At 49.4% G+C, this 24,128-nt stretch overlaps 1 protein-coding gene across 8 annotated transcripts in view; it reads left to right on the top strand.

Annotated features, from left to right (window-relative positions):
- The window catches only part of Cabin1 (calcineurin binding protein 1), a 122,694-nt gene that overhangs the window by 67,416 nt on the left and 31,150 nt on the right, over positions 1 to 24,128 (top strand). For all 8 annotated transcript variants that reach the window (XM_075979956.1, XM_075979959.1, XM_075979958.1 and 5 more), the window contains 3 exons: positions 312 to 494; positions 6,212 to 6,543; positions 13,858 to 13,971. In XM_075979956.1, the coding sequence (XP_075836071.1) occupies positions 312 to 494; positions 6,212 to 6,543; positions 13,858 to 13,971 (629 nt within the window). The remainder of the gene's footprint in view (positions 1 to 311; positions 495 to 6,211; positions 6,544 to 13,857; positions 13,972 to 24,128) is intronic.

Genomic DNA, 24,128 nt, shown 5'->3' on the forward strand with positions numbered 1-24,128 from the left:
TGGTAGCTTGGAATCTGCCGTCATAGGGATTTTCACAGTAGACAGTGCACATGGGGCTTTTCCACAAGAGCCAGTTGAGTTTGCCAGACCACTGTTTGGTGAAACTCGGGAAGGTTGACCGTAGAGATTGGTGCCTTTTCTGAGTGACTTAGGGCCTCTAGGGTGGGTTGTACTTAGCAGAGTTAGGATGGTACACTGAGGGGGGACCTCTTACAGGATGGTTCTGGGCCTTTGGGAGCCTAGCCCTGGTAGACCCCTCTCTGCCAGAGGTGTTGTTAGTTCATGGTCCTCCCTTTTCCTCCCTCCTTCAGACCGAAGCCAGGATAGCACCGCTGTGGCCCTGTCAGACTCCAGCTCGACACAGGACTTCTTTAATGAGCCCACAAGTTTGCTGGAGGGTTCTCGAAAGCCCTTTGCAGAGAAGAGGCTATCTGGACTCAGTGCTCCAGCAGGACCAACTGGTAAAGATCTTCCAGGGCCCACAGAGGAAAGAGGTAAGAAGCTTGACTTGCTAATTTGGGCCTGCTTTGATCTCCTGGGGCAGTCCAGGAAGAACTGAGGTGTCTGGGTCCTGAAAAGCTCAGTCTCAGTCTTGTCCCATCTTCATGCTTCTGCTTTTTTGCCTTGGGGTGTTAGTGCGAAAGTTACTTACTTTTCTGGTCCTCTGCTCTCACTGGAGGATAGGACTGGTCCCAGTGCCAAGTCCTAGGAACTGTGAGGATTAAATAAGGATAGTGAAGGTATTGGCACCAGCGAGGTTTGCCAAGTGTGCTTTGTGATGCTGTCATAATGTAGTGATGCAGAAAGCCATGCTCACCACGTCGGTGGAGTGTGTTTGCCCCTGCCTTGTTGAACAGTTATTAGAAGAAGTCTTGGGATTCTGAATGTCACAAATATGTTTTCTTTTTAGTCTGAATCATATCAGACTTCTTGGGAAATCTGCCTTTTTTGGGCAGAGAGCGCTGATCTAAGCCTGGGATATGCCCAGCTCCCTTGGGATTCCCTAGGCAGAGCCCCACTTCTAAGTTTGTAGCATGACTATATGCAGGCTGAGGCATCCCTGGTGCCACTCACAGACTGTGACTAGTTGACCATATATTTTTGAAATTTGCTTTCTTGTTTAATGTGTGTGACATGTGGGCATGGGTATCTGTGTGCCGTGGCACACAGATGGACATCGGCACAGGTCCACACTTCCGCCTTGTTTAAGTAGGGTCTTTTTGTTTTTTGCTGCTGTACCACAGGGTACCTGGCCCAGGAGCTTTCATGGATTCCCCTTATTCACCCCCTGACTTGCCACAGGAACTCTGAGATGAAAATAGAGACTGTTGTGTCCAGTTTCACATGGGTTTAAGGAATCTCTATTGAGGTCCTTGTGCTTGTACAGCAAGCCCCTACCCATTAAACTGTCTTCCCAAGAACTTTCCCATTCTTGCTGCGGACAATAGTGTGTGTGTGTGTAAATGCCCAACAACCCAGTCCCACATTCAGGTGTTCCAGGTCAGACACTGCCTTCTTAGCCAGCTGGAAAGGAAAGCTGTTGACTGAGGTTTCTGTCCTGCCCGGTTCCCGCAGTCATTAAGTCCCAAAGAAATCACATAGAGGTTGACATTAGTTATAAACTGATTGGCCCATTAGCTCAGGCTTCTTATTAACTCTTTTTTTTTTTTTTTTTGGTTTTTCGAGACAGGGTTTCTCTGTAGCTTTGGAGTCTGTCCTGGAACTTCCTTTGTAGACCAGGCTGGCCTCGAACTCACAGAGATCCGCCTGCCTCTGCCTCTCGAGTGCTGGGATTACAGGTGTGCGCCACCACTGCCCGGCTCTTTCTTATTAACTCTTATAACTTATATTAGCCCGTTATTCTTGTCTATGTTAGCCACGTCGCTCAGTACCTTTTTTTGGTGAGGCAGTCACAACTTGCTTGTTCTGTGGCTGGGTCACGATTGCAGAATGCAGCTTCCCTATTCCCAGAATTCTTGTTGCCCTACCTATACTTCCTGCCTGGTCACCCTGCCTATACTTTCTGCCTGGCTACTGGCCAATCAGCATTTATTTAAAATATAAGTGACAGGGTACACAGACCATTGTCCCACAGCAGAAAGTGTCATGGCTTTTCCTGTTTCCAGGGCAAGGAGCCTGAGATTGAGAAAGAATGAGGAGTTCAGCCTTAATCACTACCCTATGTGGCCTTCTGAGTGGGCTGGATGGGGGATAACTTGCATACTCTGGGGGCTTGGGCCTATTATCAAGTTTTTATGTAAGTTAAGAGTTCCCTTGGAACTGTGGCAGTAGAGCCAAAGCCACTTGGAGGAGGATAGGACTCTCCCAGCTCTTTGTTCCCTGCTGGCTATCCCTGGCTGATCTTTAAGGAGACTTATCAGACTCACCTGTGCTTGGTCCCTATTAAGACAAGGTTAAAATTGGGTTTGGTGGTGCATAGCTTTAATCCCAGAACTTGGGGGAGCAGAAGCAGGTAGATTTCTGTGGGTTCAAGGCCACCAGGACTACACAGTGAGACTTTGTCAAAAATAAACAACAAAGTGGGAGGAAGGTGAGAAAGGAGAGAGAAATGTTAGAACCAGGTATGGTGATATACACCTGAAATCCAGTGCTCAAAAGGCTGAGGCTGCTGGATCACAAGTTTTATAGCAGACTGGGCTGCATAGCAAATTTTGTCCCTAAAAACCAGAAAGAAAAAAATACGGCCATTGCCTCACTTTGTCAGCCATCAGTATGCTCTCCCCCATCATGCTGAAACTCTAATGGATATAAATACACAGTAGGAAGTGTAGGCTAGAAAGAAAAGAATTACCATACTCTGCCCGTCCTAACATAGCATTTCTGGTTTTAAAATATGATGATTTTTACTTTTGGACGAGTGAGACTGTTCATCTGTGTTCTGTGTCCCAGCATGCAGGGAACTCCTGTGCGTGCAGCTGTCATCATGGACTCGGTGTTAATTACTGTTCCCTTGCTGTGACGGAGGTCCAAGACAGGAACCCTTAAGGGAGGGTCACACAGTTCATGGGGATATGTCTACAGAGCTAGAGCTCTGTCCTTTGCAGTTGAAGCTGTGCCAAGATTTGGTGTGTCTCGACAGGTGACGAAGGAATAGACTGGGACCTGGCTAGCATTCTGCAAGGTCTGACTGCCCAGCATTCCTCCAGCTAAGCCCTGTATCCTAAAGGTTCCACAGCTTCCTGAAATAGCTGTAAAGCAAGTGTTCGGACACATGGCCTCTGGGGTACATTTCCCATCCAAGCCACACCGGCCTCCCTCTACCATGTGTGGGACAGGATCCTTCTAGACTGATAGAGAGTTTGCTAGCATACTCCTACTACTCCTCTTCTACTCAGGACTTGGGGTGGGGCAGGGGCAGACAGTGCATTGCTGGCCATTGGTAAGGAATGTTAGGGTAGAACCAGAGACCATTACAGTGCGCAACAGGCATGAAATGGTGTGTTCCGTGTCCGTCCCTGCCCCGTCCCCTCCCCACTGGTTTAGTTTTTTGACCTTGAGCAGCAGTCAGCCTCCCTGAGAGAGCCAGAGCTGCAGGCCACTGTGTACTGAAGTCTATTGATTGCACTCTCCTGACCTTCCAGGCCCACTCTTCTGGGCAGCCCTGCTACCAACCTGCTGCTTCCTGCAGTCCATAGCATGAGATGCAGGCCCTTGGTCATACATTCGGTGTCCACTACAGCAGACTGGCAGATCCAGATCTCCCTCAGGCACTGGGTATTGAAGGGAGCGGGGTCTTCTCTGGGACCATGCCTATCTCTGAGCCATCTTCCTTCCCACATTGTCCAGCAAGTGTGAAGAGTCCTGTTTCTGAGAGACTGGCTTCCATTCTTTTTTCAGAGGCTGGCACACTTCACACTGGTCTGCTAGTGCTCAAGGAAAGGCTTTTACACCGTCTACCGTTTCACCTTTCGGAAGCTAACCTTTGCAGGAGTCAGATCTTCACAATATAGGCCTAGATTGTGAAGGTGGCAGCAGTGAGGTGTGTGTGTGTGTGTGTGTATAGAGAAAAACGTCGCTTAGAATTTCAGCACTTAAACAAGCTCACTCTGAAGTATATAAACCCAGTGTGGAAATTGTCAGTAAGCCATAGAGTCCATGCAGTAAACACTATACCATGGCCACATGTGCCTGCTCTCTGGTCTATAAGTAGAGACTTAGTGGCATTGTCTATGGTGACAGCCATAGACTTTCAGCCATGTCTTTCTACCCTTCCCAGGAAACCCATTAGATAGAGCAAGTTCTCTCTGTCAGACCTCTGTGCTTCCTAGAACTCCTGCCCTCTGCTAGCCTCAGTACCTACACCGTAAGCATTCTAAGTCAGTTTTTGCCAATGAGATCTAGCTTAGGCTGCATGGCACTGTGTGTTTTTCTCACCTTTGTATGGGAGGATCTTCATGCTGCTGGTGTTAGGTTAGTACTTGACATCCTGGCTGGGAAGCATCCTGCAGATTTACAGCTTCCTTTATCAAGGAAGTGAAAGAGTCCAGTGATCTTAGGCCCACTTAGCGGAGGGAGTGCATGTTCGGGTGACGCAGTTCACCTCATTTTTCCTAGACCTCTCAGGCCCCCCAGAACTCTGAGCAACTGAGTCAACTATCAGAGATTCCATTTTCTTTGGTCCTTCAATCTAAACCCTTTTTGGATTAATTAATTAATGCTTTCTGTAAAAATTGTGTTTCTGAGACTTTGTCATTGGTGTTATCCCTGTCCCCTGCCCCCTGTTTCCTGCCTGGGGCCAAGGACTGTATTGTCATTCAGTTCCCATTGTTCCCACTGCTGGTGTTGAGCCACATTTGAAATCCATTAGAAACCTGACATGCTTGTGAGCAAGACGACAGTGGCCCCAGCTCTCAACTAGGGGTGCAGACAGCATCCTGAGCCCATGAGAGAGATTATACAGCATGGCGGTAGAGACTCTAGGATTGCTGACAGTGATTCTGTCTACTTCAGATGGTGGGGTGGGAGCTGGGGTGAGGTGTTAGCACTGTAGAACAGGGACAGATGGTAGGAGCTAGGAGAACAGGCCCTAGTAAGCTCTGGCTGCTGGGAGAGGAGGCGGTCTTGTGCCTTTCCTCCACAAACACTGCTTTAGGGTGGGGACACCTGAGCGAGGAAACACTTGGAGCCCTAAGACCTGTGAGCAGAGGAGTAAGGTGGGAAAAGGCAGAGGTGAGTGTGTGTGTCCAACTGAAGTAGATGGAAAGGGGGTGTTCTGAGGAGCAGAGGGGGACAGAGAATGACTGCCCAGCCCTTCCCTTGGTAAGGAGAATAATGATAGTCAAGCTTGCCGCATACCTGAGATCCGCCCATTTATGCTGGTACTTGCTGTGAGGATAACTTGGAGTCTTAGTCCTTGTCTTCTTGACTTTGCCATATTAGGGTTTCAGCTACTGCCAGGCCTCCCTCGCAGTAGAGGGAGGGCTGTTGAGGCTCAACCCACAGTGCAGATTGTCTTCAGAATAGGTGGTACTGGCTCCTTCCCCAGGCAGACTGTTCAGAATATGCCAAATGCATAGAGACCTCAGGATCGTGCTCCAAAAGCAACCTTGTCTCTTACTTCCTGGGCCAGAGAGTCTCTTCTTTGGGCAGCCAAGGAGGCTGTGCCTCAGGAGGGGTGGTGTGAAGCCATTCGTTCCTGCCATCTTGAGAGTTCTCCTGGTCTCCGCCATGCTGGCTGGGTGTGGAAGTATTGGACTTGTCAAGCAGGCGCCATACATAAACACGTAGCAGCACACCTGCAGTAGCCTAGAGAAGGATGTTGGACAGGCTGTAGGCCGAGGTCCTGATACCAGCGGAACAGGTGTGTCACACTGCTGATGTCTCCTTCCCTCTGTGTGCTGCTTTCCTGTGTGCCTCGACCAGCCTTGATGCCACCTATGCCATACTAAGTAGGAGCCAGAGCCCAGCTTTGAACTCCTCCTCTCTATAGCCTCTAGGCCCTCTGCTGCAAGTCACTGGTACTTCCCATGTCTTGGGGCAGGAACCTATGTGACCATAGCCAGTAGGGGGTTGAGCCAGAACCACCAGTGGGCCCTGTATCTCCCGTTGCTGGGTTGATTGCCCACCAAGCATGGGCATCAACCCAGCTGTCCCTGCTACCTCACTGAGGTGTCTGTATCATTTGTGGTGAACTGCTACCTAAAGAGACCTTAAACCACAATGACTTTCTCTTCCTTCTTCTTGACCATAGGAAAAATTGAGGAGTCCTTGGAGAGCACAGAGGCCTTCCGGGTTGTAGATCAAGGCATCCAGAAGCCTGTAGCAGATTCCTCAGCCTCTGCTTACATCCTCAGCAAGCCCCCGGTGTCCACACCTTCCTCGTGGGATGGGAAGAAGAGGGGTGACCTCCCAGGGGAGCCGGTGGCTTTTCCCCAGGGACTCCCAGCAGGCGCTGAGGAGCAGCGCCAGTTCCTCACAGAGCAATGCATCTCCTCCTTCTGCCTTTGCTTGAGCCGCTTCCCACAGCACTACAAGAGTCTCTACCGCCTGGCCTTTCTCTACACCTACAGCAAGACTCACCGGGTGAGAAGGGCCCTGAAGGGTGTGCATGGCCACCCCAGCCAGACAGGGGAGGCTTTCAGGCAGAATAAAACAGCATTGGGGTTAGGACTTGGCTAATTCATCCGAGCGGGGTGTGAAGAAGAGCTGCAGAGCCAGAGCTAGTCCAAAGTGTGGACTGTGTGCCCTGGAATACAGGTCTCCTTGCTGTCACCTTGTTCTGGGCTCGCCTCAAAGGTACAGCTGCCTGAACCATCTTCCACCCCGTGCTTGGTGGATGTTGGGTGCTTTTAGAAAGCAATGGCTGTGCCCTAGGCTTCAGCACTCCTGAGGGCTTTCCAGTCAAACCATTTTTTCTGGCTTTTAGCATTGGTGGGAGGGCCATAGTGACTTTCTTTTCCTTCGGTTGTTCCTCATTCAAGAGGTGACAGGGAGAGAGTTCCCTTGCCTCTGGTGCCCGTTCCTGCAGAGCTGTACTCTAAGGGGGTGCCGGGCTAAAAATATGCACATGAGCAAGCCAGGCAGCTTTGTTGTGACCAGCACTACAGAGAAAATAGCAGGGTGCACAGAGCCCCAGGTGCTGCTGCAACTCTGCGAAGGCTGAGACCTGTAGTGTGAGGGGCAACAGGTAAGGCTTGAGGGAGGAGAGACAGTGCCAGCAGCCCAGGAGAGTGCCATGTGAGTTAGGGCTAGGAAGAGCTAGAGTGTCCAGGTGAGCAGGGCATCTGATAAGGTCTTGCTGTGAGACCTTCCTTCATGTGACCCTCCCAGTTCAGTCAGACTCTCCTCCCAGAGGCCTGCTGCCGCCCCATTGTGGGCCCCACTCCATTCCTGTGGATGTTTGCAGAACCAAGTAGAGTAGTAGACCAGAGAAATAGACCCTGACTTGGTGCTAGTCACTTCACAGAACTCTGGGGACTAGGTGTCAGAAGGCTTGTCCTTGCAGTGACTGACATATTCTATAGCTTGGCCAACTTTCTGAGGGTACAGCAGGTAAAATTAGCCTCAGCTGAGCTGAGGCGGAGTCAGTCACATCATCGCCAGTCTCTGCAAGGTGTGTGCCAGCCATAGTAGACTGACATGTCCAGCTGCCTGAGGCCATCTGCTGCCTGTTACACTGCTGCCCCTACTCTGAAAAGCTGGTCTCACTAGCTGGCCTGCATTTGGCAGTGAACCTCACCTCCATGCACCAGGTTTTTGTGTTCAGGGGCTGGGTGTTAAATCCCAGTCAGCACATGTCTCCCCTGCTGAAGACGTGAGCTGCACATCTCCTCTGCTTTCATTCTTTCTAGTAGCCCTTTCCCCCTTGAGGAGCAGCAGAGCACGCGGTAAGAGCCTCCCAAGTCCCAGTGAGGAGATTCAGTCATCAGTCCCCTCCAATATTCCCCATACAGCTGTGCTCAGACAGTTCTTGTTCCAGTGTGCCTTCCCCCAGCAAAGGCTGAAACAGAATGTGGGGTGCAGGATGGCAGGTATGGATTATCACCCCCAGAAAGGAGCAAGAAGAGGGTGCAGTAGGAAACAGACTGGGTTGCTAGACTGCCCTTCCAAGCTTCTATGTCCTGCTAACGGCTTTATTTCAGTCCCAAGGGGGCCATTGTACAGAATACTTAGCATGGCACCAGGTATAATATATGCTAATTAAAGACTTCTCTTTCACGGAAGGAGAGTTGTCAAAGTAGTGTTTGTGTCAGGATTAAGAAGCCTTTAATCCCAGCACTCGGGAGGCAGAGGCAGGTGGATCTCTGTGAGTTCAAGGCCAGCCTGGTCTATAAGAGCTAGTGCCAGGACAGGCTCCAAAGCTACAGAGAAATCCTGTCTTGGAAAAACTAAAAATAAAGAAAAAAGAAAAAAAGAAAATACAAGCAGACGGAGGTGATGCACACCTAACTGTCCCAGTCATTGAGAGGTAGAGGCAAAGGATTACAAAATCAGGGCTATCCTCGGTTACACAGAGTTTTGAGTTTTAGGGCAGCTAGGTTTTAAGAAACCAAAAGTAAAGAGAAGAAGGGAGGAAAGAAGACATAGAGGAAGGGGCGGGTGGGGGAAGGAGGAGACACAAAGAGAAACCATGATTCCATACCCGAAAACAAACTCTTAGGCCTGATACTGTTCTGGCTATCGTGTACAGATAATATTAATGCCGGAGCTTCTGGAGCATCGGGTTCTTCAGTTGTAGACCTTGTTACTCCACAGTCCTCCACTGTTGAGTGTGTCCCCCTATGGGTGATGTGTTTTCCCTTGTGCTCTTCCTAGGAATGATCCCCAGGTCATGTTGGTCATTCTGTGGTAGTTCGTGTGGTAGATCGGCCGAGTCAGCCCAGCCACATCCATTAGTTTCTGTGGGCTCTTCTCGTACCGAATTCCTAGATTGGGTTCCTTCATTTGTGAAAATGGAATGCTGACCATGATTCTCAGAGAGACTCCCCTGGGGCGGGCACTCTCTTCTCAATGTTAGGCCTCCTTTGGAGATAGCACTGTGGAATGTTGTGTGTGTCGTGTATACATACCAAGTATACTCTGGACCCCAACTGTGTCCCTGGGCTGCCTCTACTGTTGGAGGAGCCTTTATGGGATTCGTTGACAGGCCTTTGCTGAACGCCAGTTCCCGTCTACAACTTGAATGACAGGTTAGCACCAGGCTCTACTGAGCGGATGAATTAATAACTTCCTGCTGCTCAGGACAAACCTTTGTTCTAGGGGTGAGTCTTGGGTGCCAACTCTGCTGGCAGCTGCTCAGATGTTGGAACACAACTCAGTTGTAGCTGACTAATTCAGAAACATTAACTGGCAAGCAGTGACCTCTTTCCACACATAAGTGTTTGCTAACAAATACTTCCCAATGTGTGTATTTGACAGCAGCACATTTTGTACACAACCTGCCTATAGGCTTAGCAGTGGCATTTTCCTGTGGCCAGCTGGATTGTTAGGTGTCTGTCTACTCAGGGATCCAACAGGCAGCATGGACATTTAGCTGCTGCTGATCCCTTTGGTCTTTCACATGTCACTCCAGGTAAAATCATTGCCTTGCTGTGTGTTGTGGAGCAGATCCTCCTAGGGACAGACCCAGGGTTTATAGCTAGGCGCTCTTGGAGGCCCAGGGCTGTTTTGTTGAAGGAGTCTGCTGGTGATACAGGATTGTGATGATGGGGTGGGTAGGCAAACAGCCCTTCTTTCCCATTACCCAGTCCCATCTCCTCTGCCCCTCCATCTCTGTAGTCACTGTACAGCACCCCACCCCCTTCCCCCATCCAATTAGGCCTTCTGAGGACTGTGCCTTGTAGAGTTGCCAAGGCTAGGTCTTCTCCTGGGGAATCTTTGATGCCTATATGTGGCTGCCCTCCATGTTGTATCAGGATATCTTATCATTTGGGCTCCTGCCCTCACCAGTAGGTAGGGTCTAGGTGAAAGATGTCCTGTTGTCCTGGAGCCCAGGTCCTCCAATATTTGCTGTAACTATTATAAGTATATTACAGTCCAGGGCAGAGAGACTGATAAAATGGGCCCTGGAGCCAAACAGCCAAAGAAAAATGGAGTTGGTGAGATACATTCCCAGTTTCAATAATACAGTAATAAAATTTGTAATCAATAATAGTGTGGGATGTTATTAAGTCTACCAATATGGATGAACCTGAGGATGTTGTGTTCAGTGAAATAGGCCAGCCACAAAAAGGCAAACACTGAGTCTGTGCAGGGGTGGCCCGGACAGAGCCTGCTGTTTTGGCCGAAGGCTTGTGTGAAAGGAACCTACTTTTTGGGTTTGATCAGAGGCCGACTCCTGTGTTGAGACCCCACAGTAGTGCACATTCTGGTGTAGAATCTCCAAGGACCACTGAGCCCTGGACTTGCTAGGTAGCAGGCCCAACTGTTAAGAAGTATATTAGTCCTAAACTGGGTATTCAGTACCTTCCTTTGCCCCATAGGCAAAATGCTGTTTTGCCTGGTATTCTCAAAATGTCTTGGGCCACTATGTCCAATAGGGTCTTAGCAGGCTTTACTTTGTGTGCTTTCTAGAATAATGTCTTAGCTAAGGTAAGTTCTTATTAGGCTAGCTGAGGCTAGCCTCAAACTTGTGGCCAGCCTTCTGCCTCAGTCTCACTGGTGCTAAGATTACAACACTCCTTGCTCAAATCGGGAATGCATTTCAGTATGCCTGCCTTTTGGTTTGATAAAGAGTATTTGAGCCTGGGGGGTACAGAGGGAGTGAGACAGATTGCCTCATAAAGGTTGCTGTTTTCCCAACTCTTACTCCCACCAAGGGATGTAGATACAGAAGTCTGAAGGGGTTTGAATACTTTGCCTGCAGTATCTGTTACAAATAAGATTCTTTAAGCTTAGAAAGTAGAATGTCCTCCCTCATTGTCCAAGATCCATGAATGGCAGACTTAGTTGTGTTTTAGTGTGTATCTGGACAGGTTCAACATCATAACTGAGCAATTACCGTATAGAAGGCCATCTTGAGGAGCCAGGGATCAAAAGCAAGCTCTCAAGTGTGCCCATTGGTTATCAGGGGGTAGAAAACACATCTGCTGGCAGCTAGTGATAGGTCTGGGAGGAAATAAACTGGGTAAGGGAACGGAAGGGATGATGTGGCTATTTGGAAAATCCAGAGAAGGCCTTTCTGGCCAGAGTTGTGAATGAAACAGTGGAGTCCTGAAACCCATGAGGAAGTTGCGAGTAAGGCTTCCAGGTGGATGGTAGGACTGCACCGCCATTTTGAGATGATATCGGGCCTGGTACACAATGATGGATATGGAGGAGAGCAGAATCACAGGCTCCCTAGGGCCCTGTAGGCGGTAGAAGTTGCAAGGACACTGTTGCAAGTGAGGTTAAAGCCATTGCAATGTCGAAGGTGGGGGTTTGGGCATTGTGTGGCCTTAGGGTGAGAGACATTGAACTATGGGGCAGACAGGAAGTAGCCTCTGTGATTTGGAAACCTAGTAGAACCCAGTGACACTCTTTGAGGGTCTGAATGAAGACCAGGAACAAACCCAGGAGGGAGGAAGGATGCAGTGCCATCTATGTTGTCCCCAGAGGCTGGCGGCCTCTAAGGGGCCATGCTTGGCAACCCCACAGGGCACAGTCAGGAAGTATCTCTACTTCGCCGAATGCCTTTTTCATTGAGTAGTAGTCCCAGGAATAATGGGAGAATTCCCTTTTCTTTTCCATTCTTGGAAAGAGGGTCTTGCTTAGGGAGCTAGGGTTGTCCCGGAACTTCTGTTCCTCTTGCCTCCGCCTTCTGAGTGTTGGGATGGCAGTTTGTGCTGCAGCACCTGGCTCTTTATGCATACAACACATACTACTTTGATTCTGCTTTTTTAAAATTTGCCCCATGCACCCAAATTCTTAATTATAACAATTTTAATGGCCATACTACATTTTCTTGGTTAATAGGCCACACTTTATTTCACCAGCTCCATGTTAGGCTTTTTCTAAACATGGAACTGTTTATCATAGTTTTTCTATTATTAAAAAGGTCAAAATTGATTCTAAGTCCAGGATTTGGAGGCATTCATATCTTCACTCCTGTATAGTTCTTGATGAGTATAGAGCAGTGGTACTCATGACTGCTGGCCTGGGAATTGGGCATTTGAATGTGGCCCACCCATCGTTCCTCCTGGAGCATTAGAGCACGGGTGGAACAGCGACTGAACGTTTCCCCTGCTCCTCGTGTGAAGAAGCATGTACTCCGTGCTTCAAAGCTGGGGACCAAGCCAAAGGTAGAGCACTCTGATCTCACCCACCCCTACTCTTTGGGCAGGAACCCCACTGGTGTATTTATTTGCCTTAAGAGATAGCATATTCCCTGGGACCCTGGAAAGGCCTGTGCGTGCTAGAGGCAGTGGACATAGCCTACCAGCAGCTGAGCCTTGGAAAGAATGGCCTCTGCCTTTCCTTGGTGGAAGTTCCTCCTTGCCTCCTTGAGCTAGACCCTGTGCTTGCTCTCACTCAGCATGCCAGCTTCAAGTAGGAACAGGTATCTGGACTCAGCGGGTTCAGCCAGAACCACCTCCACCTACAAGGCTGCCAGGGGTCATGTGGACAGAGTGCCCTCTACCTGCTGTGGTTGCTCTCATGCTGGGCTGTCCACTGCTTCCCTACCCCTCCTTGCAAGTCCGGTCAGATGATAGGGGTGTAGTCTTACTTGGGCAGAACAGCCTTGACTTTCTGAGGCATTAGCCTTTGGTACTGAGACCCAGTCCTTGCCCTTGAAGATACCGGACTTAGAGTCAGTGTTGAGCTTCACTATCCAGTCTGCTGGAAAGTGGCTGTCTCCTGTTAGCTCCATGGAAACTCAAGCCTTTTCTGCCTTGAATGTCTTTTCTAGAGGTGCATACTTAAGACCTCACCTGTGCCTGTTGCTAAAAGATCTTCATTCTTGTGTGTCTCCAACCCTTGGCCACAGAGTCCTGAGCAGTTCTAGGAAACTCCTTGGTGAAGGGAGGGTGGCTCTTTGTAGAGGCAGAGCAGAGGTCAGAGGTTCAGTTGTCAGGCAGTGTGTGTGGCAGTGTGTGTCTCACTGGAGTCAGAGTTTCTACTTAGACCTAGAGTAGTAATGGCATGCAGAATGGGAACAGATGAGCATTTGGAGCTCCTGGAGTCAAAGTCTGGGTCCAGGACCAGGCAAACGAGGCTCAGGAGAGAATGTCGATTAGATGGGGAGGGTGAATACCGCAGAAAGGGTGAAGTGGTCATGGGTCCAAAGGGGCATGGCTAGGCTTCTCATTTCAGCCGCATACCCAGAGAGGGGAAGGTGTGGCCAGACGCATGGTGGGAAAGGACTGATCTCTGTATGGCCTAGTGAAACAGTCTTAAGTCAGGCCTGTACCTGTTCTCCCTTCTGTCTCTCAGGACTCCTACATGGGTTCCAGCAAGAAGCCCCATTGCCAAAAGAGTCTGAGCCCAATCAAAGCCCAGGCCTCTAAGGCAACTCTACTACAGGTTATAATAAGTAAGGATTCGTGATAAATGAATAGGGTCTGCCTTTGGGGCTAATAGGGGTACCTAATAATGTGTGGACACTGAGTCTACAAGGCAGATTTGTAGGGTTGGGCAAGCTGAGGGGCCCCTCTATGCCCACTGCCTTACGAAGTCTGAGGTCACATTCCTAAGTCAGCTATGGTGAACAGAAAAAAAAAAATTACTTCCAAAAATGCATCCCACAACCCAGTGTTCAGAGCTCTGGTCCAGAGCCTCCTGGAGCTATAGGATCATTGTCTGAAGAACTGCTCTTGACCAGTTTTTGCCAATGCAGCCATGAAGAAGGGACCACCTGCTTTCCCATGGGCACCCTGAGCAGCCCACACACTCACTTCCAACCTACTTTTGTTTCCCCAGAACCTCCAGTGGGCCCGTGATGTGTTGCTAGGCAGCAGTATCCCATGGCAACAACTGCAGCACATGCCGGCACAGGGGCTCTTCTGCGAGAGGAACAAGACCAATTTCTTCAACGTGAGTACTTTGCCTTGTTGATTTCTGAGGCTGCTTGCTGCCACTGTTTCTCACTAAAGCTGTGTGAATTGCCCTCCTGGTCAGGTGTTTACAGAGCTTCAGGTGTGTGGCATCCTCAGAGGGTAGACAGGGGGATACAGATAAGAGAATTCAAAACTGATACAGGGCTGTAATTAACTGAGTGACTTCTAGCAAGTCATTACTCCCTCTGGGCACTCGGGAGAGGCATGGATGAGCTCTGTGTGTCCTCTAGAGGCCTGGGTGTTCAGGGGCCGTATGTGCAGTAGAGAAAGAGGACTTTGGGCTTGTAGCTCTGGAGCAGGTCCACCTCCCCCTTGTGATCTTGGGCACCGAGGAGACTCTCACTAAGGCTAACTCTACTACTTGAAAACAAGTTTTCCCAAGGTTGGGCCTTCAGTGCCCTTCTAGTCAGCTTTGCCATTCCTTGTGACGAGGAGCAGTGTTTTCCTGGCTGGGTCATCATCCACCTTCCAGGGCTACCCTGTCTGCCTCCTAAAAGCCTTCTTCAGCACCTGTCAGCCCAGTCTCCCCACACGTACCCTGCCCCACCCAGGGACAGTGGGCTGTTGCTCCTTTCTACCTCTAGTCTAGGTCTTCTCCCCTTCCACACTCCTCCCAGAGTGGCTGGCTCCCAGTTAGATGGCTTTGGCAGGCCACACAGACCCTCTTAGTTTTTGTTTCTTCTCTGTTTCCCCTGATGTCTTCCCCTGATATTAGCAGAGAGAAATTTAAGGGCAGGGTTTGCCAACAGAGGTATTGACAGGCAGGAAGGTTGTGGCAGAGGCAGGTCTTTAAGGTGGAAGGCTGCCAGAGCCCTCTCTGAGAGCTGGTCAAGTGGTGAGGGTCCAGTTCCATGGCTCATCCTTTCTCCCAGGCTGTGTAACCTGTGGGTGAGGAGGCACTCAAGTCTAGAACCTTGCACCTACCCGTGCTCACTGTTGTCATTGATAGGCAGGTAGTAGGTGTCTTTGCTAATCAAACTACATGGTACTACAGAATCTGCTGTGAAAAAGGACACCCACATACCCCTTTGCCCAGACCTAGTCTTGCTCTTCTTTGTCCTGAGAGTCTTTCCAGAAGACCTGCCGTAAGCCAGTGCATGTATCTACACGTGGAGAACAGAAGCGTGCACAATTCGACCCTTAGTGTGTGCTTGTTGTCTTGTTTTTTCACTAATAGCATCTCTTAGAGAGTGTTTTAAAATGTGTTCATTCTATTTATCATTTATTGAAGCGCTGGGGATCAAAGTCAGAGCCTTGCTCAGGCTAAGCTAATGTACAGTAATCTTTTTCCTCTGCCTGAGAAAGGGTCTTGCTATATAGCGCAGGCTGCTACCTAAGCCTCAGTGCTGGAATTACAGGCCTGCTCTGTTGTATCTGCTGTTTTCTTGAGTCAGGACCTCTGGCTTAGGCTGGCCTCAGACTCACTGAGGAGTCAGATGCTCTTTCCTCTACTTCCCCAAGTGCTGGGCTTCTAGGCATTCATCCCCACCCCTACCTTTGATTACTCTATATAGCTGCCCAGTATTCAGGTGGATGCCCATCGTCACCCACTGGTGGATCCAGTCTTCCGTAACTACAAGAATGTACATTGTACATTTGTGGGAGCCCATTTATAAGAAAAAGCCTGAAATAGAATTCCTGCCTGGGTTAATGTTTGTGGTACTTTTAAAGTATCAGAAGATACTGCTCTCCTAGATCTGCCCCCCACCCCCACCTTTACACACATCCTTTTTTCTCAAGGCTTCAGCAGTTCATCAGTACTGTTAATATGTTTAACTTTATAGTTTTAAGGGTTTTGTGTGTTTATTTGCATACATGTGTGGGGACACTTGTCCCATAGTGTGTGGCCCTGGCTTGTAAATAGAGGGCAGAGGGCCGCACTGTGGAGCCAGTTGTTTACCTCCTGCTTTGTCTTGGGTTCTGGGGGTCAAGCTCAGGTTGCTAGGCTTGTACAGCAAGTGCTTCTGTCTTTGGAGCCATCTTGATGGCTCTGATTTTGGGATGGTGGTGGGGAATGGATTGTTCTGTAGTTTGGTCTGGCCTCAAACTCATGATTCTCCTACTTCTGCCTCCTGAGTGAATATCTGCTTTTTAGTAAGGGAGGAAAAAAAACCAAACCTGTTGCTATGTTCCATTCCCTATGAGTGAGATTCTGTATAATATACTAACTGTGCAAATGACTTCTCTGTGGTGTTGGGCATTGAACCTAGGTCCTCACACATGTAGAACAGGACACTCCTGTGTCCCTGGCCCAACAGTTTTGGCTTGTGCACAGTTTTTGTTCATGTTCATTGTTCTACTGGATGATCAGTTTTTTTGTTACTGATCTAGAAGACACTATATATTAATTAAGTGGACCCTTTTGCAAACCTATTTTTCTAGGTTGAATTGGAGTCAGGCATGTTGTTTAATTTTTGGAGCTCATTGGTAACTCAACTCATAAAGTGGAGTTCCATTACATCACAAGAATGTTAACTATAGGATCCCAGATTTGGTGGTACGTGCCTGTAATTCTCTGCTCGGAAGGCCGAGACAGGACTGTCTGGGCTAGGACGACACAGGGAAACTGTCTTAAAGGAAAGTAACTGTAGGAACCAAGTTAGGTAATGGTGTAGTGCCCGAAACCCAGAATGGCACATGGTAGGTACTCAGAAAAATAATTTCCTTCCTGCCTTTCCTGTGTTGGTCCTTTGACCTATTAAAGACAGCACAGGGATATTGCAAGGTGAAGCAAAGCCTCCGTGCCTTCCTCAAACTTAGTCCTCCCTCCTCGCTGATACTGAAATTGAAAAGTCACCCCTCAGGCAGGTGCTGCAGCCTCTTTCCCATTATGTTTGTTCCCTGCAGCTCCTCCTGTGGTTTCTAGAACCTCTCCCTCCAGAAATGAGTTCTACCTGAAGGGCCTACGAGAATCCCTTGTGGGCTTGGTATGTGTGGCATTCCTCCTCAGCCACCTCTGTGGTTTAAACTCCTTAGCCTATGAGACTGGGGGCCTAGCATGATAGGAGTGTTGGTCAGGGGCCTAGAGAGATGGCTCAGTAGTTAAGAGCACTAGCTACTCCTTTAGAGGATCTGAGCTTCATCCGCATCACCTACATGGTGGCCAATAGCTGTCCATAAGGGCAGTCTCAAAGGATCCAATGTCCTCTTCTGACCACCAAGGACACCAGGCACACGAGTGGTACACAGACAGACACATGCAGGCAAAGCACCCACATACATAAAATAATAAAATTAATTTTTTTACAGAAAGGTTCTGAGATGCCCTGAGAATTCTGCACGTACATCCTGCATCCTTGACCAAGTTTGAGAAAAGTATTTAGCAACATGTCAGAGAATCATTTCAGGCAGTCCTTTGCTCCTTTCTGGGTGTGGCAGTGTCTTTGACAAGTCTATAGATTGGGTAAGCAGGCTGCCTCAGTCCCTTCAGTCACACACTGAATGCAGAGTAGACAAGTGCCTTGACCTGCAGTCCCTGTAGGCCTGCTTCCCTGGGCTGTGCGTACTGTCCCTCTTGCTCAGATCCTCACAGGGAACCCTTCTGTTACATAATAACAACACTTTTAAAAAATTGTGGGGGGTCTTAAAATAGGACCACATTGTCACCAGCAGCAGTTCAGACACAGGGAAACCTTAGCCCTGTGACAACTCCCCAGGCACTGTATCTTCTCAAACCCGCTCCTGTGAGCACCCCTGTGTTGGCTTTATAAATAGGCCTGCCTGTATATGAGAATGTGTCAACAGTGTATGCGACTTTCAACAACTTGGTTTTATTGTTGTTTGTTTTACTGACACTACACCTTGGAGAAGTTTCTAGGTTGCTTTGCACCTGCTGTGGCTCCAGGGTTCTCCAGGCCCCAACCCAACATTTCTTGCCATGCTAGGCACCAGGCCTAACTTAAGATAGCAGAGGCAGCAAAGGAGGAACCCCACACATAGCAGGCCCAAGGGATTCTCCTAGCCCTCTAGGTGCACATGTCAAGGAACCCAGTGCTTTCGTCATTGTCCTCCTTTGGTCTGCTCTTCGAGTCTCCTGGGCTGGCCCAGCCTGGCCTAAAGGCTACACTCAGTGCATAAGTGAGTGTAAGTTGGTTCCACCTTTTCTTTTAATGGGTGGCCTCCAAGCACCACCTCCTAATCCACTGAGTGCTGATGTGGCGGGGAACATGATGCAGGGGGTTTGTCCGAGAGCCCCTTATGCACATCTTTGTTCAAGGCCTCAGTGAATGCTGCAGACCGTGGAGGAAGTGCAGGGAAGGGTGCTGCCCAGCCAGGAAGCAGGTTGGAAAGAGAGGTCAGGATTAGAACACCCTGGGGGGTAGTTCTCTGGGCCCTCTCTGAGGAAACTGACTGAGGCTCTGTGGGAAATGTGACAGGGCAAGGGAAGGAGGAAGGTTCTAAAGGAGGTGGGTAGATGGAACCTGGGGTTCTAATGCCAGATTTCCTGAGAGGACTTCTTCCACACGGGGCCTGCCACACAGCTCGCTGGCCCTCTGTAGTGACACAGACAAAGCAGGCAGCATGTCCAGTGTATGGCTGGACCCATTGAGCGGGGAAGGAGAGAGGAGGGAACTTGATACAGACACAGTCGCATTGTTTCACATCCTGATGGACAAGCATCACTAGAGAGACAGCTCCTTGCCTTAGCCTCTTCTTGTACCCTGCTTCTGTCATGGAACAATCTTTATTCATGGGCTGGGAAGATGGTTCAGTGGGTGTCTTTGTTTGCTTTTTGTTGCTGTGATAAAGACCATAACCAAAAACAAACTAGGGAGGAAGGGGTTCTTTTATCTCTCAGGTTATACAGTGCATCCTATATGGAAGTCAGGACAGGAACTCAGGGCAGAAACCTGGAGGCAGGAACTGAAGCAGAGACCACCATGGAGGAGTGCTGCTTACTGGATTGCTCCCCACGACTTACTCAGCCTGTTTTCTTAGACCACAGCACCACCTGCCCAGGAGTGCCTCCCCATCAATAATTAATCAAGAAAATGCCCTACCCACAGGCAATCTAATGGCGGTATTTTCTCAATTGAGATTCCTCCTTCTAGATAACTCTAGCTTGTATCAAACTGACTAAAAAAAAAATACTAACTGGAACCTTGATCCCTTATCCACTTGACACACCAATACATTACTGTTAAACCATAACTTTCCCTTTCTTTTTTATCCAGAATCTTATATCACTATTACAATCTAAAGCACTTTACAACTTTCAAAAGTTCTATAGTCTTATCAAATAGTGGTGATACAGGCCTTGATCCTAGCACTTGGGAGGCAGAGGCAGGTAGGTTTCTGTGAGTTCAAGTCCAGCCTGGTCTATAGAGGGAGTTCCAGGACAGAGGAAACAAAACAAAAAAGTCTTATAGTCTTTAAAAATTCAAACAGTTCAAGTGATCAGTCTCTGAACTGTGTGTTCCTCATAAAATAAAATAAAAATTAAATGTTTTTTTTCTAAGAGGGAAGAACCAGGGCACAGTCACAATCTGAACAAAGCAAAACCAACATCCAGCAATGTAAATCAAATCCTGCAATGTAAATCAGATTCAATGTCCTGCATCTGGTCGTCACTCATGATCAGGGCTTAGGCAGCTCACCTTGCAGTCTCTGTCATTCAGAGCTCCACTCTATCCTGCTCCTGTCCTTGATGGTTGTCCCATGGTCCTGGCATCTCCTAGCATTAGGGTCTCCACCTACACCAGTGGCCTTTTCTGGCTCTCTCGGCACCAAGCCTCAACCGCTGTCCATGTCCCCTTAACCCTGCCAGTAACACCGAGTTCAGCTGCTGCTTTGAAATGCAGCTCTGGCCCCTCTGGACCACAGCTTCTGTGTGCTACCCCAAGGATATATTTCCCAGAAGATGTTACCTGATGCTGGTCTCTTTCTAATCATAACTGATTTTTCAGCCCCATCTGACCAACGTTGATTCTCTGAGTAAAGCAAGAGAGAACTAACTCCTGAAAATTGTCCCCTGACCTCCACATATGCTCCATGGCATATGCACATCTGTGCTCACACACATGTGTTCCTATTCCCACAACTATATTTTTAATTGGGGTGTCTCTGTTCGTGAGGCTGAGGGAGGAATAGATCAGAGCTCCTAGTTGGAACTTCTGCAGCAGGAGACTGATGCCCAGGTGGAGGTGCTTATTTCTTTAGCCCTTTTATACCAGCAAAGAGTCTCATCTCTGTCCAAACGCAGGTGGAGTTCTTGGGCACTGCTGGTCAGGAACCAGCTTGGCAGTGTTGTACTTCCTTCTGCAGGATCTGGAGGAACAGTGTGCAGCTGTGGATTCAGGGATAGGAGACAGGCTGAGGCTGGGCCTGCAGGCATATGCAAAGACCCCTAATTAACCAGTGCCAGGCTAAGGGTGTTGCTGAATAGGAAAAGAAGCAGGGGCTGTCCTTGCCTGGAAAGGCAGGGTGGGCAGGAAAGCACAGGCCAAGTCAGGTTGACAGGTGACTTGCTTATCTGGATAGCTTGCCCACACCACTGGAGCTAGGAACTGGCTTCTGGGTGTCCAGAAGGTTCCTGCACTTCCTGTGCAAGCATGTTCACCTCTGGGTAGGCAAGCAAGCCTGCGTGGGCTGAAACCAGGCTGTTTTGTCCAGGGTGAGCATCTCTCCCTATCTTGTAGTTGATTCTGAAGTGTTCCCATAGTAACAGAGCCAGAGATGGCTCTTTCATCTTCCCCAAAAATGTTTGCTTATTTTAGAAGACCGTTTTTTTTTTTCCTGTTTTAACCCAGTTTCTAGCCTTTCGGAAAGAAGCAATGGGTACTGCAGTAGACACATTCCCACCCAAGGCATTGAGAAAAACTTAGATCTGGGGTGCAGGTAGGCTCAGTACTCAGTCATTCTACCCCTTTGGCCTTACACAAAGACCAAGGCTTCTCTGGAGCAGGATGGTCCCAACAGGTAGATTCATGAATGTCCCCAGCACTTAGAACACATGCAGCTCATCCATATGACTACAGATTGACCCACATGGAGCTTCAGGTCTCTTGAACCCCAAAGGTCTTCCACTGATCCCAGAGGTCAAAGCTGGTTTCAGAAGGGACAGTATTGAAACACCCTGGTTCCCATGTGGCTGAGGTCTTCCGGAAGCAGGAGGGCTACCTTGGCTCTAGGAGAGCCAACTAAAACATTCTTGTAGCGGGCCCATGTACCACACCAGACCCTTTCTGTGTGGCCTATGCTGAGAATTAGTACCTGTGGCTGCAGCTCTCGTTCACTTTCTTGGCTATATCATACTTCACTGTCTGACTTGAGCTACATCTTGTCTGTCTTGCCCCTTCTCGAAAGATGTATGTTTTCCACCATTCAAGAGCTTGTTGCTATGCTACAGCCACCTCAGCTGTACAGGAGCCTCCAGGACAGATGTCGGGAAGCCAGGGAGCAATCCCTGTGCTCCTAGTACTTTCATGTACTGCTGAATCGTCCAGTACCAGGTCAGATTCTGTCCCACAGAATTAGGCTGTCTTTCCCAGCCATCTTTCAACAGGGTGTGGTGAGGAACAAGGATTGTTTCCGTCTGTGTGCAGGTGACTGGGGAAGCTGAGCTCCTTCCCATGCCTGAGGCTAGTTTTCTTTGTCTGCCTAGGCTCTGGGCTTGTCCACTCTTACTTGGGGGCCACCGCAGAGGCCCAAGTGGGTCTTTTGTCCTGACTCTGTGGCTTAAACAAAGAGAAGGGATGGGCATTGTGAGCCATCTTTGTTTTTCAGTATCTGCTGTCCCTAACCCTAGAGCCTAGTACCTCAAGGGCCTTGATGTGGTTAAGGTGGAAGAAGGACCTCTGTTGGTGGGGGCAGCTGAATGACTAGCCATCTGCCAGAGATGGAGAAGAGTTCTCTGAAGATCCCTAGCTGACCATTCTCAGCAGGGATGACTGGTACTCACTCTACTCTGACTACCGCCAGTTGGCCCTGTGGCCTTGGGGAAATCCCCTTCCCCTATCCAGTGAATAGATACGCACTTTCCAGGCTGCTCCTCAGGCAGTGCCCTCCTTCCATAGAGCCATTAGATACCAGCAGAGCCAGGGAGGGAACAGTTTATGGAAACCATCAAACCTAAAAGCATTACTGTCACACTCCTAGCATCTCCCCTAGCTCAGTGCCTAGTGACTATGTGTGATCTTTTGAGAATTCCTAGAGATGAGTAAGAGGAGAGCAGCAGCCCGGAACACAGGTATATCTTGGCTCAGTGCCCAGGAATCCAGCCACGGCAAGGCCTCTGTTCCTGCTATACCCAGGTCCAGCATTGCCTCCTCTGGCCAGCATCAGGTCCAGTATCCCCCCCCCTCTGGCCAGCATCAGGTCCAGCATCCTCTCCCCTGGCCAGCATCAGGTCCAGCATTCTCTCCCCTGGTCAGCATCAAGTCCAGCATTCTCTCCTCTGGTCAGCATCAGGTCCAGCATTCTCTCCCCTGGTCAGCATCAAGTCCAGCATTCTCCCCCTGGTCAGCATCAAGTCCAGCATTCTCTCCCCTGGTCAGCATCAGGTCCAGCATCCCCTGCCAGCATCAGGTCCAGCATTCTCTCCCCCTGGTCAGCATCAGGTCCAGCATTCTCTCCCCTGGTCAGCATCAAGTCCAGCATTCTCCCCCTGGTCAGCATCAAGTCCAGCATTCTCTCCCCTGGTCAGCATCAGGTCCAGCATCCCCTGCCAGCATCAGGTCCAGCATTCTCTCCCCCTGGTCAGCATCAGGTCCAGCATTCTCTCCCCTGGTCAGCATCAGGTCCAGCATTCTCTCCCCTGGTCAGCATCAGGTCCAGCATTCTCTCCCCTGGTCAGCATCAGGTCCAGCATTCTCTCCCCTGGTCAGCATCAGGTCCAGCATCCCTTCCCCTGGTCAGCATCAGGTCCAGCATACTTGCTTTTGACTTTTTTTTTTTTTTTGGTTTTTCAAGACAGGGTTCCTCTGTATTGCTTTGAAGCCTGTCCTGGAACTCACTCTGTAGACCAGGCTGGCCTCAAACTCACAGAGATCCGCCTGCCTCTGCCTCCCTCGTGCTGGGATTAAAGGCATGTGCCACCACTACCAGGCTTGGCTTTCTTTCTGTCTTCTGGTTTCAAAGAGGCACCATGCTTGATCTGGTTGTGCATAGTCCTTGTCCCCAACCGCAGACCCAAGTTCAGGCTTGTTTGGGTAGATATCAATAAAACTCAATGTCAAGAAGCCCTGTAACTCTCAGCAGGGAGATTCATCTACCATGTGCACTGGTCAGAGCCAGGAACGTCAGGGTAGAAACTACCTAGTTTGTGATAGCCTGTAGCTTCCTTGACGGTCCCACAGCGTCATCTTTTCACCTAGAAACAAGTGTGACCACACTTAGCAGCTCTCTTTGTCACTGTGCCCGGGCGCCAAGGAGCATGTCGACCCACTGTAAACATTCCGCATGCCACAGGGTCAGCCAGGCTCAGATCCATGTTTCCAGGGATGCTGATAGGTAACGAGACTTGGCCCAGTCTCATGGCTGGTCTGTGCAGAAGGAGAGCTGTGAGCCTTGTGTGTCTAGCAGTAGAGCCCATGATTAAAGAGGTTGGTAGCCTCGCTCAGGGGCAGAAAGTCAGTGACCTGCTTGTACCTTCACTGGATGTGGCCCAGCCGCTCCAAGCAGGAATGCTACTTATGGGAGAAAATAGGTTGGCAACAGGCAGAAGAACGTAAGTCAGGTAGCCCTCCCCTAGGAAGTAAGGTTAGTCGGGGGACCAGTAGGTAGGCCATAGTGTTGAGCTGGACTGTGTTTAGCTGTCGGTTGTACCTGGTCTTTGTGGTAGCATTTTCATCCAGGTCATCGGGGCTGCCACTCCTAAGACTGGGGAAGAAAAAGAGGCGGCTGCTCCTGATTGCTGTGCTGGTACATTTGTACCTGGGCCAGATTGCCTCGCTAGGACTCAGTAGAGAGAACTCCATGAAGGGTCTACCTGGGGTGTCCCCGTTGGTGAGACTTACTGGTGCTGTCCTCATTCAAGGATGGGGCTAACGCTCTATAAACTTGGTATCTGCTGCTGGGAAGTGGTGAGCACCCATTTAGTGCTGCTCATTACCTCATCTAAAACAAGATCTCTGCTTCTCAGAAGACATTGGCTGACATTGGTTGTGGCTTTTTCTTCTCCATGACAGCTTGTCA

Source organism: Microtus pennsylvanicus, chromosome 7 (assembly GCF_037038515.1).
Source record: "Microtus pennsylvanicus isolate mMicPen1 chromosome 7, mMicPen1.hap1, whole genome shotgun sequence".
Lineage (NCBI taxonomy): Eukaryota > Metazoa > Chordata > Mammalia > Rodentia > Cricetidae > Microtus > Microtus pennsylvanicus.